Below are 14903 nucleotides of genomic sequence, written 5' to 3' on the forward strand. Positions count from 1 at the left end.
GTCACAGTTGTAAATGAGAACTTGTTCTCAACTGGCCTACCTGGTTAAATAAAGGTGAAAAAAAACTTGAGCGGGTGTATATGTACAGTCACAGGGGTATATGCACAGTCACAGGGGTATATGTACAGGAGAAGAAGATGTGGTTACTTGTGGAGGGAGAACAGTGAGGGTAGTGGGTTGAGCACCTGCATTGAAGCTGATTGGTTGCTCTGGCTCATCACATCTTGACTAAAATAGTTTAACGTTGCCATAGGGTTAAAATTATGTATAGTAACCCTAGGTGTAAAATAGTAAATAATGGCTACATCTCAGAAAGTTTTAAACTCTCTAGAGGAGTAAAACAAGGTTGTCCACTATCGGCATATCTATTTATTATTGCCATCAAAATGTTAGCTATTAAGATTAAATCAAACAATAATCTTAAGGGATTAGAAATCCATGGCTTAAAAACTAAGGTGTCATTGTACACTGATGATTCATGATTTCTTTTCAAACCTCAATTAGAGTCTCTCCACAGCCTCATAGAGGATCTAGATACTTTTGCTATTCTCTCTGGATTAAAACCAAATGATGATGATGATATTAAGTATTGGATCACAAAAATATGCGAATTCTACATTACCATGTAGTTTACCAATAAAATGGTCTGAAGGAGATGTAGACATACAAATCCCAAAAGAAAGAAATGATCTCACTCCCATAATTTCAACAAAAAAAAGATAAAATGTTGCTACCATGGAAAGGAAAATACCTGTCTATTTGTGGTGAAATCACCCTGATTAACTCTTTAGTCACAGTTGACCTATTTGCTTATGGTTTTGCCTACACCTAGTGACCTGCTTTTTGAATTATCTGAACATAAAATATTCAATTATATTTGGAATTGCAAACCAGATAAAATTAAAAGGGCCTATTTATATAACGAATATGAATTAGTAGGGCAGAAATTATTAAATATTAAATCATTAGACCTCTCACTAAAGGCATCAGTCATACAAAAGTTATACTTAAATCCAAACTGGTTCTCCAGTCAATTGGTAATCTACCTGAAATTACGAAACAAATAATACAACAAATATCGTGGTTAAATTCAAATATACTAATTGACAAAAAAAAAAATATATATATATATATATATATTTTTTTTTTAAGTTCTAATTTTAGTGAATGATCATAAATAGGACTGGTGGAGTTATGTCACACATGTAGTAAACACAGACATATGGAAATGTCTGCTCTACCCAAAATTGTCATGAGATCATTTATTTTGGTATTGTCCATATGTTGCTCGTGACAGGTCCAGGAATGGCTGAAGAATTGCAACATTTGCCTAGAACTAACGCTGCAGATAGCAATACTGGGTGATTTGAAAAGCCATAGTCAATCAATCAATAATATAATAATTATTTTAGCAAAAAAATATTTTTAAAATTTACAATCTGTAGAAGCTATGAGAATAGAAAGGTTCAATTCATTTGTGAAGCATCACTGCACAGTTGAAAAATATATGGAAATAGAAATCCAAAATGGATGGTGTTGAGAGACAGATGGGAGAGGTTGAATGGAGCTGAAGGGTTTGACTAATAACAAGATAACCAATGTAAAACATACGGGGTCTGTAAAATGTATATAGGTTCAGAAATGTTGTGAAATAGCGCAATTACAAATAGAAATCAAACTGGATGGACATCAGAAATAGAGGAAGGACTAAAAACAAACAAAATATAACTATTGTAAAATCGATTATGTCTGTAAAATGTGTATAAGATGTATAAACTGAAGATAGAAGCATAAGTGTTTATTAGTTTACTCTAATTGGGGAAAGGGTGGTAGGGTTTGCAGGGAGTATATTCTTTAAAAAGTATGTATATCTATATAGGTATGTGTATGTATATATGTGTAAATGTATGCATGTGTGTATGTATATGGATATATACATATATATATATATATATTTACCACAAAAATATATGGGGGATTGGAAATGATGCAGACAATTACATTGATGGAAGCAACAATCTTTCCGCAATATTAAGCTGATCCACCCCTTAAAAATAAAAAATAAAGTGAGAGATGGAATGTTTGTCTTTGTTGTGTTGAAGTCCAATCAAGCAGGAGAGACCAGCCTCCCCTGTACCCAGCTGTGTGTCTATGAAGACTGACCGGTCTATGGATTATCCTCTAAACTTTAGAGATGGAGACTTCTCTAATGAACTAAGGTAAGAAGAACTCATGGGTCCTGGTCGGTGAGTTAAACATCACTGTCTCTGAGTTAAACATCACTGTCTCTGTGAGTTAAACATCACTGTCTCTGTGAGTTAAACATCACTGTCTCTGTGAGTTAAACATCACTGTCTCTAGTAATTTCTCTTCTTTCAGTTTCCCATTTATTTTTGGTGTTTTCATAATCCATAGGCTAATTGTTTTTTTTTCCATTTTCATAGTCCTAAAACAATATTAAACAAACACAACATTCCCTGTGTTTGTGTGTGTGTGTGTGAGTGTGTGAGAGTGTGTACACTCCCTGGATGAGGAGATGTAATCTCATCTTTTGTCCACAGAAACCAACAGGAGAGATCAGAGTCAGATATTCTCAGTGGTCAGTCTTCTCAAAGTCATCAAACAGACCTGGCCTCCATATTCAGTGTATGTGGTCCTGTTATGTACATTTGTTTTGTTTATCTCAAGTAAAGTTGATCTGTCATTCATTAATGTGTTAAAGAGGGAGCATTTATTCTCTTGCTTAACTTAATTACTTTATTTCAGTTGCTTGAAGAGAATATTATGACATTTGTGAAGAACGAGCTGCAGATGTTCAAGAGGATTCTGAGTCCAGAACTCCCACAAGGCTTTGAGAGTCAGAAGCAGGATAAGGAAGTGGATGCTGAAGATGAGAAGCATGAGAGCAGTGCCAGAGAGGCGGCTCTGAAGATCACACTGCACATCCTGAGGAAAATGAACCAGAAGGAGCTTGCTGACACACTGGAGAAATGTAAGAGCTGTCTGCCTCATGTTGAATGCTGTTTTACAACAAACATTTAAAAGCTGAAACTAAAGTACAGCTAAAGTAGCCGTGTAACACAATGATATTGTAGCAGTCTTTATACAACACTTAGTGACCTCATCAAGTAGCAGCAGAAAATTGTGTTTATTCAATTTACACAGAGAGAAAATAATACGGTCAATAATGATATAAATCAGTCACACCAGTGTGTAATGCATCATGAAAACATATACACATTTATACACACAGTTAAGAGAATAAATTCATGTAATTTAAACTTTATAACACAGTCCTACAATACTGTAGGCATTGGAACAGATGCAATATTAATATCCTCTGTGTTATTTCTTCATTCAGATGAGCTTGCTGTGATTTGCCAACGTGGACTCAAATCTAATCTAAAGAATAAATTTCAATGTGTATTTGAGGGGATCGCTAAACAAGGAAACCCAACACTTCTCAATAATATCTACACAGAGCTCTACATCACAGAGGGTGGAACAGGAGAGGTCAATAATGAACATGAGCTGAGACAGATTGAGACAACAACCAATAAACAAGCAAGACCAGAGACTGCAATCAAATGTAACGACATCTTCAAGCCCTTAAGTGGACAAGACAAACTTATCAGAACTGTGTTGACAAAGGGAGTCGCTGGCATTGGAAAAACAGTCTCTGTGCAGAAGTTCATTCTGGACTGGGCTGAAGGAAAAGCAAATCAGGATGTCCAATTTGTATTTTCATTCCCTTTTCGGGAGCTGAATTTGATGAAAGAGAAAAAACACACTTTGATTGAACTTCTCAATCACTTCTCAATGGAAACCAAAGAATCAAGAATTTCCAACTACGACAAGTACAAAGTTCTGTTCATCTTTGATGGTCTGGATGAGTGCCGACTGCCCCTAGACTTCAAGAAGAACAAGATCTGTTGTGACGTCACAAAGTCATCCTCAGTGGATGTTCTGCTGACAAATCTCATCAAGGGAAATCTGCTACCCTCTGCTCTCCTCTGGATAACTACAAGACCTGCAGCAGCCAATAAGATCCCTTCAGATTGTGTTGACCAGGTGACAGAGGTACGAGGGTTCAATGACCCACAGAAGGAGGAGTACTTCAGGAAGAGATTCAGTGATGAGGAACTGGCCAGCAGAATCCTCTCACACATAAAGACATCAAGGAGCCTACACATCATGTGCCACATTCCAGTCTTCTGTTGGATATCTGCAATAGTCCTTGAACACGTCCTGAAACATAAGAGAGACGAGATGCCCAAGACTCTGACTGAGATGTACACACACCTTGTGGAGTTTCATAACAAACAGAAGAATGAAAAGTATCTTGGGAAAGAAGAGACCGATCCACACCGTCAGCCAGCCAGGACCTGCCAGAGCCGTCAGCCAGCCAGGACCTGCCAGAGCCATCAGCCAGCCAGGACCTGCCAGAGCCGCCAGCCAGTCAGGGGCTGCCAGAGCCGCCAGCCAGCCAGGGGCTGCCAGAGCCGCCAGCCAACCAGGGGCTGCCAGAGCGGCCAGCCAGCCAGGAGCTGCCAGAGCCGTCAGCCAGTCCTGAGCTACCCCTCAGTCCGGAGCTGCCCCTCAGTCCTGAGCTGCCCCTCAGTCCTGAGCTGCCCCTCAGTCCAGTGGGGCCCTTTAGTAGGGTTGCCAGTCCTAGGTTGGCGGCGGGGTCGCCCGTTCTAGGAGGTCACATAAGCGGACTAAGACTATGGTGGAGTGGGGTCCAGCACCAGCACATTTGGTATATAGCTTCACGGTCATTGTTCATTTATTGTTTTGTTCAATTTACTTTGTGTTTTCGTCATCCATTAAAATGATGCATTCACACGACGCTGCGCTTTGGTCCGCTTCTTACGACGATCGTGACAAGGAGACGGTAGATGAATCTATATGTTGCTTGGGAGAATTAACCAAATGCATCTGCCATTGTCCTTCTACACTACAGGTTTTAAATGAACAGTGTGTTTGTGAAATCATGATGATCTCTTTGTCAGGCTGTCAGGCTGTGGAGTCACAGAGGAAGGCTGTGCTTCTCTGGTCTCAGCTCTGACATCAAACCCCTCACACCTGAGAGAGCTGGATCTGAGTAGCAATGACCTGAATGATTCAGGAGTGAAGCTGCTCTCTGCTGGACTGGGGAATCCCCACTGTAAACTGGAGACTCTGAGGTCAGTATTCCTGTAGTTGGTCAACAAGTGATAACTGTTCACCAGATCCACATGCTTTTACCAGGCACACAGTCCACATCATGTGTTTGTACAGTGAAGGGAACATTTCAAATTTGGCACTATGCTCCAGCATTTTAGATTTGAGATCAAATGTTTCATATTAAGCGACACTACAGAAAATCATCTTTTATTTGAGGTTAACGGTGAGAGGTGAATATGTCTTGTTGTAGCCTCTGTAACTCTCTCACTCATTATTATTATTATTAATGATTCATTCATGCTCTTTCTTAATCATGGCAGTCACAGGCTTGATGTATTCATTGTTGGCAAGGAATGTGGAACCAAATACTAAACTTTAAACTACTTTGATACGCAATAAGTGAATTAGTCAGAATACTTATGACTTCTTCAAATAGGGGGACGAGACACATGAAGTGCTTTTATTTTTATAAACGTGAAACAGATTTGTCTGAAAATACCCTCAAATAAAAGGTGACATTATAGACTGTCACATCATATGAAACATTTGATCTCAAATCCAAAATTCTGGAGTATAGATCCATATTTTAAATGTTAGCTTCACTGTCGAAATATATATGGTGTGGACTGTATACTCAATACAATCTAAATCTGATACCTCACTGTCTGTCTTTTGACTGATACTGCTTTTTAAAATGTTCTTGTCAGTCTAGTCAAATATTTGTACAATACATTTGTCTCTCTACAAGCAATATTATGATAATTTCTAATAATTAATTTCTAATAATTTCTAATAATTTCTAATAATTAATTTATGAATAGATATGGCAGTTTTCAGGACACTGATATATCTGAATATGTTGAAAAAAATATTATGCCACTATTTTCACCACTAAAGAATAGAAGTGTGGTTTTAAAATGATTTGACTCTTTGCAGGCTGTCAGGCTGTCTAGTCACAGAGGAAGGCTGTGCTTCTCTGGTCTCAGCTCTGAGGTCAAACCCCTCACACCTGAGAGAGCTGGATCTGAGTAACAATGACCTGAAGGATTCAGGAGTGAAGCTGCTCTCTGCTGGACTGGGGAATCCCCACTGTAAACTGGAGACTCTGAGGTCAGTGTTCCTGTAGTTGGTCAAGAACTGGTAAATGTTCACCAGATCCACATGTGTTTACCAGGCACACATAGTCCACACCATATGTGTTTGGACAGTGAAGATTACAATTTTAAATTTGGCGCCAAGCTCCAGCAATTTAGATTTGAGAGACAAAGTGTCATATTAGGTGATACTACAGAATGTCACCTTTTATTTAAAACTTCTTAGGGTCTACTTGCCTGACTGACGTGCCCAAATTAAACTTCTTGTTACTCAGGCCCAGAAGCCAGGATATGCATATAATTGGTAGCATTGAATAGAAAACACTTTCACCACCAAAGAATAGCAGTGTGGTTTTGAAATGATTTTACTCTTTGCAGGCTGTCATGGTGTCTTGTCACAGAGGAAGGCTGTGCTTCTCTGGTCTCAGCTCTGAAGTCAAACCCCTCACACCTGAGAGAGCTGGATCTGAGCTACAATCACCCAGGAGACTCAGGAGTCAGACTGCTCTCTGCTGGACTGGAGGATCCACACTGCAGACTGGAGAAACTCAAGTATGTAGAGGGTTTATGTCAATGTTCATATCAGACATGTTTGAGTTATCAGGCTGGTAAAGACAAATATTCTTACCACCACTAAGTTATATGCTGACATGTGAGTGTGTCCAGTGTCTAGTGTGTGTGTGTGTGTGTCTAGTTTGTGTGAGTGTCCAGTGTTTGTTGGTGTCCAGCATGGTTGTCTAGTGTATGCGTGTGTGTGTCCACTGTGTCTGTGTGTGTGTTTGTGTCCAGTGTGTGTCCAGTATGTGAGAATGTCCAGTGTGTCCTGTGTGTGTCGACTGTGTGTGTGTCGACTGTGTGTGTGTCGACTGTGTGTGTGTCCTGTGTGTGTGTGTCGACTGTGTGTGTGTCTCGTGTGTGTGTGTGTGTGTGTGTCTCGTGTGTGTGTGTGTGTCTCGTGTGTTTGTGTCCAATGTCTGTGTGTCCAGTATGTGTGTGTGACAAGTGTGTGTGTGTGTGTCCAGTATGTGTGTGTGACCAGTTTGTCCAGTGTGTATGTGACCAGTGTGTGTGTGTCCAGTATTTGTGTGTGACCAGTGTGTCCAGTTTATCCAGTGTGTGTGTCCAGTATTTGTGTGTGACCAGTGTGTGTGTGTATCCAGTATGTGTGTGTGTGTTTGTGTGTCCAGTATGTGTGTGTGTGACCAGTGTGTGTGTGTGTGTGTGTACAGTAATTTGTGAGTGACCAGTGTGTGTGTGTGTCCAGTATGTGTGTGTGACCAGTGTGTGTGTGTGACCAGTGTGTGTGTCCAGGATGTGTGTGTGTGTCCAGGATGTGTGTGTGTGTCCAGTATTTGTGTGTGTGTGTGACCTGTGTGTGTGTGTGACCAGTGTGTGTGTGTGTGTCCAGTATGTGTGTGTCCAGTATGTGTGTGTCCAGTATGTGTGTGTCCAGTATGTGTGTGTCCAGTATGTGTGTGTGTCCAGTATGTGTGTGTGTCCAGTATGTGTGTGTGTGTTTCCAGTATGTGTGTGTGTGTGACCAGTATGTGTGTGTGTGTGTGTGACCAGTATGTGTGTTTGAGTGTGTGTCCAGTGTGTGTGTGTGTCCAGTGTATGTCTGTGTCGAATGTGTGTGTGTCTGTTTCCTGAGTGTGTGTTTGTGTCCAGTGTGTGTTTGTCCAGTGTGTTTCTGTGTGTGTGTCCAGTGTGTGTGTGTGAGTAGCCAGTGTATGTGTGTATGTGTGTATCTGTGTGTCCAGTTTGTGTGTGTGTGTCCATCGTGTATACAGTGTTTGCATGTGTGTCCCCAGCGCTTGTTTTTGTGTCCATTGTGTGTGTGTCCATTGTGTGTGTGTCCAGTGTGTGTGTTTGTGTGTAGAGTGTCCATTGTTAGTATCCAGTGTGAGTGTGTGTGTGTGTTTGTGTGTCTGTGTGTGTGTGTGTGTGTGTGTGTCCAGTATTTGTGTGTGACCAGTGTGTGTGTGTGTCCCGCTTATCCAGTGTGTGTGTGTGTGTGACCAGTGTGTGTGTGTCCAGGATGTGTGTGTCCAGTATTTGTGTGTGACCAGTGTGTGTGTGTGTGTATCCAGTATGTGTGTATCCAGTATGTGTGTTTGTGTTTGTGTGTGTCCACTATGTGTGTGTGTGTTTGTGTTTGTGTGTCCACTATGTGTGTGACCAGTGTGTGTGTGTTTGTGTGTCGAGCGTGTGACTAGTGTGTGTGTGTCTGGTGTGTGTGTGTGTGTGTGTGTGTGTGTGTGTGTAATTGTCCAATGTGTGTGTGTCACTCTGTGTGTCTGTGTCCAGTGTGTGTGTGTGTCCAGTGTGTCTGTGTGTCCAGTTTGTGTATGTCCATTGTGTGTGTTTGTGTGTCCTGTGTGTGTGTGTGTGTCCAATGTTTGTGTGTTTGTCCAGTGTGTGTGTGTGTGTGTGTGTGTGTGTGAGTGTCCAGTCTGTGTGTGTCTAGTTTGTGTGTGTGTGTAATTATCCGTGTGTATGTGTGTGTCCAGTGTGTATGTGTGTCCATTGTGTGTCTTTGTATGTGTGTCCAGTGTGTGTGTCGCTGTGTGTGTGTGTCCAGTGTGTCTGTCTGTATCCAGTGTGTGTGTGTCTGTATCCAGTGAGTGTCCAGTGTGTGTTTGTGAGTGTCTAGTATGTGTTTGTGTGTTTAGTTTGTGTGAGTGTCCAGTGTTTGTTGGTGTCCAGCATGGTTGTCTAGTGTATGCGTGTGTGTGTCCACTGTGTCTGTGTGTGTGTCTGTGTCCAGTGTGTGTCCAGTATGTGAGAATGTCCAGTGTGTCCGTGTGTGTGGCTGTGTGTGTGTCGACTGTGTGTGTCGACTGTGTGTGTGTCGACTGAGTGTGTGTCGACTGTGTGTGTGTCGACTGTGTGTGTCTCGTGTGTGTGTGTGTGTGTGTCTCGTGTGTGTGTGTGTGTCTCGTGTGTGTGTGTGTGTCTCGTGTGTGTGTGTGTCTCGTGTGTGTGTGTGTGTCTCATGTGTGTTTCTGTCCAATGTCTGTGTGACCAGTGTGTGTGTGTCAGTTTATCCAGTGTGTGTGTGTCCAGGATGTGTGTCCAGTATTTGTGTGTGACCAGTGTGTGTGTGTGTATCCAGTATGTGTGTGTCAGTACGTGTGTGTGCAGTATTTGTGAGTGACCAGTGTGTGTGTGTGTCCAGTATGTGTGTGTGTGACCAGTGTGTGTGTGTGTGTCCAGGATGTGTGTATGTGTTTCCAGTATGTGTGTGTGACCAGTATGTGTATGTGTGTCCAGTGTGAATGTCCAGTGTGTGTGTGTGTGTCCAGTGTGTGTGGCGCTGTGTATGTCTGTGTCGAATGTGTGTGTGTGTCTGTTTCCTGAGTGTGTGTGTCTGTTTCCTGAGTGTGTGTGTGTGTTTCCAGTGTGTGTGTGTTTCCAGTGTGTGTGTTTCCAGTGTGTGTGTCTCATGTGTGTTTGTGTCTCATGTGTGTTTCTGTCCAGTGTGTGTTTGTCCAGTGTGTTTCTGTGTGTGTGTGAGTAGCCAGTGTTTGTGTGTGTCCAGTGTATGTGTATCTGTGTGTGTCCAGTTTGTGTGTGTGTGTGTCCATCGTGTATACAGTGTTTGCGTGTGTGTCCCCAGCGCTTGTTTTTGTGTCCATTGTGTGTGTGTCCATGTCCATTGCGCGTGTGTGTGTCCAGTGTGTGTGTTTGTGTGTAGAGTGTCCATTGTTAGTATCCAGTGTGAGTGTGTGTGTGTGTGTTTGTTCCCAGTTTTGTGTGTGTGCGTGTACAGTTTGTGTCTGTGTGTGTGTTTGTGTGTCTGTGTCCAATGTCTGTGTGTCCAGTATGTGTGTGTGACCAGTGTGTGTGTCCAGTTTATCCAGTGTGTGTGTGTGTGTGTGACCAGTGTGTGTGTGTCCAGGATGTGTGTGTCCAGTATTTGTGTGTGACCAGTATGTGTGTGTGACCAGTGTGTGTGTGTGTGTTTGTGTGTCGGCGTGTGACTAGTGTGTGTGTCTGGTGTGTGTGTGTGTGTGTGTAATTGTCCAATGTGTGTGTGTCACTCTATGTCTGTGTCCAGTGTGTGTGTGTCTTTGTATGTGTGTTTGTCCAGTGTGTGTGCGTGTGTGTCCAGTGTGTGTGTGTGTGTCCAGTGTGTCTGTGTCAGTTTTGTGTGTGTGTGTCCAGTGTGTCTGTGTGTCCAGTTTGTGTATGTCCATTGCGTGTGTTTGTATGTCCTGTGTGTGTGTGTCCCCAATGTTTGTGTGTGTGTCCATTGTGTGTGTGTGTGTGTCCATTGTGTGTGTGTCTAGTTTGTGTGTGTGTGTGTGTGTGTAATTATCCCGTGTGTATGTGTGTCCAGTGTGTATGTGTGTCCATTGTGTGTGTCTTTGTATGTGTGTGTCCAGTGTGTGTGTCAGTGTGTCTGTATCCAGTGTGTGTGTGTCTGTGTCCAGTATGTGTGTTGAGCGTGTGTGGTTGTGTGTGTCCTGTGTGTGTGTGTGTCTGTATCCAGTGTGTGTCTGTGTCCAGTGTGTGGGCGTGTGTGGTTGTGTGTGTGTCCAGTGTGTGTGGAGCGTGTGTGGTTGTGTGTGGAGCATGTGTGGTTGTGTGTGTGGAGCGTGTGGTTGTGTGTGTGTGGAGCGTGTGTGGTTGTGTGTGTCCAGTGTGTGTGTGGAGCGTGTGTGGTTGTGTGTGTGTCAGTGTGTGTGTGTGGAGCGTGTGGTTGTGTGTATGTCCAGTGTGTGTGTGTGGGCGTGTGTGGTTGTGTGTGTGTCCAGTGTGTGTGTGGAGCGTGTGTGTGTCCAGTGTGTGTGTGGGCGTGTGTGGTTTGTGTGTGTCCAGTGTGTGTGCTCTTGTGTATCCCTCAATGACTGTCTGTTCCTCTGCTTACTGCTACAGTGTGGAACATGGTGAGTACACAATGAAACCTGGGCTTAGAAAATGTGAGTGTTGACTTCTGTGAAGAATATGACTAAGAATAAGTCTTAATTCAAGTTAAGTCAAAGACCACCATCATTATTACTTGGACATATTAAATATCAAGCTGTAGTTCTACAGAAGCAGAAATCAGGGACACCAAAGGCGTGCGTGATACATTAGAAATGTGTGTGTGTGGTTGTGTGAATCAGAATAAGCGTGTTTTATATTACCTTTACAGTATAACATATGACCATTCAACAAGTCTCAAGTTACCTTAACTTCTCCTGTTGATACCTAGACACATCTACATTCAATGAATTAGTGAAAGGTGAGTTAACATTCTAATGTGAATGATGATAATTTCTAATATTGTGTCTGGTTTTATCCATCAGATGCCTGTGATCTCACACTGGACCCAAACACAGCACACAGACTCCTCTCTCTGTCTGAGGAGAACAGAAAGGTGACACGTAGGACAGAGGAGCAGCCGTATCCTGATCACCCAGAGAGATTTGAGTACTGCAGACAGGTGCTGTGTAGAGAGGGTCTGACTGGGCGCTGTTACTGGGAGGTAGAGAGGAGTGGGAGAGGGGCTGTTATAGGAGTGACATATAAAGGAATCAGCAGGAGAGGAGAGGGTGAGGACAGTCTGATTGGATCCAATGACAAGTCCTGGAGTCTTGACTTCTCTGACAACAGTTACACTGCCTGGCACAATAATAATTACACTCTCATAGATGTCCCCTCCAGCTCCCACAGAGTAGGAGTGTATCTGGACTGGCCAGCCGGCACTCTGTCCTTTTACAGAGTCTCCTCTGACACACTGGCCCACCTGATCACATTCTACACCACATTCACTGAGCCCCTCTATCCAGGGTTCAGGGTTTGTTATTGCTCCTCAGCGACCCTGTGTCAAACACAACATGATGTTTCACTCTGATCATGTGTTTTATGTTTGATCTCATTATGACATTTAAATGCATGGAGTAACACACACACACCAGTTTGGACCAGTTTATTCTTGTAAACAATAACCATGGTAACTGTGTCTGTCTCTTTCCGTGATCCTGCACCCTGTGAGAACGGTTCAGATTCCCCACACAGAGAAACTGGACACTAAAACACACTGGACACACACTCACTGGACACACACTCACTGGACACACACTCACTGGACACACACTCACTGGACACCCACACGCACTGGACACCCGAACACACACACGCTGGACGCAATTTGAATGCGCAGAGAAACCGTGATGAGATCCCATTGTCGTGCCATTCATCTGCCACCATTTACCTCATGTTTCAGCATGATAATGCACGGCCCGACGTGGCAAGGATCTGTACACAATTCCTGGAAGATTGGGAAAAAACTGTTCCTCTATGGCCTGACAACTCACCAGACATGTCACCCACTGAGCATGTTTGGGATGCTCTGGATGGACGTGTATGACAGCGTGTTCCAATACCCGCCAATATCCAGCAACTTTGCTCAGCCATTTAAGAGGAGTGGGACAACGTTCCACAGGCCACAAACAACAGCCTGATCAACTCTATGTGAAGGAGATGTGTCGCACTGAATGAGGCAGATTGTACTGACTGGTTTTCTGATCCTAATACTTTTTTATTAAGGTATCTGAGACCAACAGATGCATTTCTGTATTCCCAGTCGTGTAAAATCCACAGATTAGGGCCTCATGAATTGATTTCAATTGATTGATTTTCTTATGAACTGTAACTCAGTAAAATGTTTCAATTGTTGCCTGTTGTGTTTATATTTTTGTTCAGTATAATAAAAAAAGACCAGTTTTAAATGTTTTATGTTTGATATGATGTTAGTAACACTAAGTCATTCCATCCTTTCACTAAATGATAGTAACACTAAGGCATTCCATCCTTTCACTAAATGATAGTAACACTAAGGCATTCCATTCTTTCACTAAATGGTAGTAACACTAAGTCATTCCATCCTTTCACTAAATGGTAGTAACACTAAGGCATTCCATCCTTTCACTAAATGGTAGTAACACTAAGTCATTCCACCCTTTCACTAAATGGTAGTAATACTAAGACATTCCACCCTTTCACTAAATGGTAGTAACACTAAGACATTCCATCCTTTCACTAAATGTAGTAAGACATTCCACCCTTTCACTAAATGGTAGTAATACTAAGACATTCCACCCTTTCACTAAATGGTAGTAACACTAAGACATTCCATTATTTTGCTAAATGGTAGTAACACTAAGTCATTCCATTCTTTCACTAAATGGTAGTAACACAAAGTCATTACATCCTTTTGCTAAATGGTAGTAACATTAAGACATTCCATCCTTTTGCTAAATGGTACTAACACTAAGTCATTCCATCCTTTCACTCGAAAGTAAGTTTTTATTGACAGATCTCTCATTTCCATGTCTGCTTTCAGCTCCGACCTCTACTTCACTGTGTTATAATGGACCTTATGCTTGTTATGTCACCTCTGTAACCAGCGATCAAACATACTGACCTTTCTGACTCTATCCCATGGCCATAACTTCTAGAACTGAACATTTCAATTCCTCTATGAGTTTTGTTTAGTGTCCATTTACTTATTTATGTATGTATTTGTTGTATATGGGGGTTGTGCTGCAGAGCATCATGGGGGTTTGTATGTGTTGAGATGATCACGTTCCAGATAAATGGTTGAACTGATTCCTGTCTCCCGTCTCATCATTACTGAATTGTTATATAGACGTGGTTATGAAACCCACGAGACATAAAAGATTGGTGACGAGTAAGTCTGAATCTAAAGGAACTATTCTATCTGGAAGAAGTTGTTTTTTACAACTGGTTAAAATGTAATTTTCTGTCCTTCAGGTTAGGTGAATGTTAGCACAGTGTATTTCTAGCAGAGGCAAGGGCATAGTGGAGCTAAGAAAGAGAGAGTTAACATCGTCAGGGACGGCAGAAAAGGACTTGAAACGGACGTCAGAGCAGGAAAACGTGAATAAAACGGGAGGAATATAGAAAGGAAGGGACATTTGTTCAATTGTGAAGATGAACTTTGGGGGAAAAAATGCTCAAGGTGCGACTCTAGAAAGACACGTCAATGAGTGAAGTGAATGAAGATCACGTGACTGAGGAAAATATTGCCCTGGTTGAGGACAATATTGTGAGTGACAATCAAGAGCTTATTGAGAAATGAAAAATGGTTGTAACCACTGGACAGTTTGGTGAAAGTATTGAGCAGAGGAGCTCATATACAGAACGGTTTGAAGATTTTGTTCTTGTAAATGACATTGATGAGGACAACAATGTGCCTACATTTTGTAGTGACATGTAATTTACTAGATAGCCTGCTACAGCCAGACAGATCAGGTAATAAGACGTATGGGGATATTGTGGAGATACTTAAAGGACATGTTTCACAGGACCCACTAGTTAATGCTGAAAGGTTCAGGTTCCACAGGAGACAACAGGAAGAGGGAGAATCAGCACCAATGTTTGCTGTTGCATTAAAGAAACTATCAGAACACTGAGTTGAATGCTGTTCTAAATGACATCATCAGAGACAGACTAGAATGTGGCTACGGAGTGAAGACACACAAGAGACTGTTGACTGAAAGTCATCTGACCTTGGTGAAGGACGTTGAAATCAGTGTGTCCATGGAACTAGCTGCTAAAGAGGCTCACCAGTTGACTTCATCAGGAACTTAGTGGGCTCATCTAACAATCCTAATCACCTGTTGCATGACA

At 42.2% G+C, this 14903-nt stretch overlaps 2 protein-coding genes across 2 annotated transcripts; both read left to right on the plus strand.

Annotated features, from left to right (window-relative positions):
• The first annotated feature begins 3216 nt into the window (after positions 1-3216).
• Positions 3217-4701, plus strand: LOC135532261 (NLR family CARD domain-containing protein 3-like). Its single transcript, XM_064959855.1, has 2 exons — positions 3217-3271; positions 3362-4701. Exons 1-2 carry the CDS (start codon positions 3217-3219, stop codon positions 4699-4701), a joined length of 1395 nt encoding a protein of 464 aa, XP_064815927.1.
• A 6461-nt stretch (positions 4702-11162) lies between these two features.
• LOC135532265 (stonustoxin subunit beta-like) lies at positions 11163-12045 on the plus strand (the record flags this gene model as incomplete). The annotated part of the gene is made up of 2 exons (XM_064959857.1): positions 11163-11185; positions 11555-12045. Coding segments are annotated over exons 1-2 (513 nt in total), but the record flags the coding sequence as incomplete, so codon positions are not given.
• Positions 12046-14903: the final 2858 nt, after the last annotated feature.

The sequence above is a fragment of the Oncorhynchus masou genome, unplaced genomic scaffold (genome assembly GCF_036934945.1).
Source record: "Oncorhynchus masou masou isolate Uvic2021 unplaced genomic scaffold, UVic_Omas_1.1 unplaced_scaffold_1792, whole genome shotgun sequence".
NCBI classification, from domain to species: Eukaryota; Metazoa; Chordata; class Actinopteri; order Salmoniformes; family Salmonidae; genus Oncorhynchus; species Oncorhynchus masou.

Excerpts from the sequence above, each read along its gene's own strand:
- LOC135532261 (XM_064959855.1), top strand. The coding sequence starts at position 3,217 with ATGCATCATGAAAACATATACACATTTATACACACAGTTAAGAGAATA. Across the intron at positions 3,272-3,361 it reads AGTTAAGAGAATAAATTCAT|ATGAGCTTGCTGTGATTTGC; the intron begins GTAATTTAAACT and ends TTCTTCATTCAG.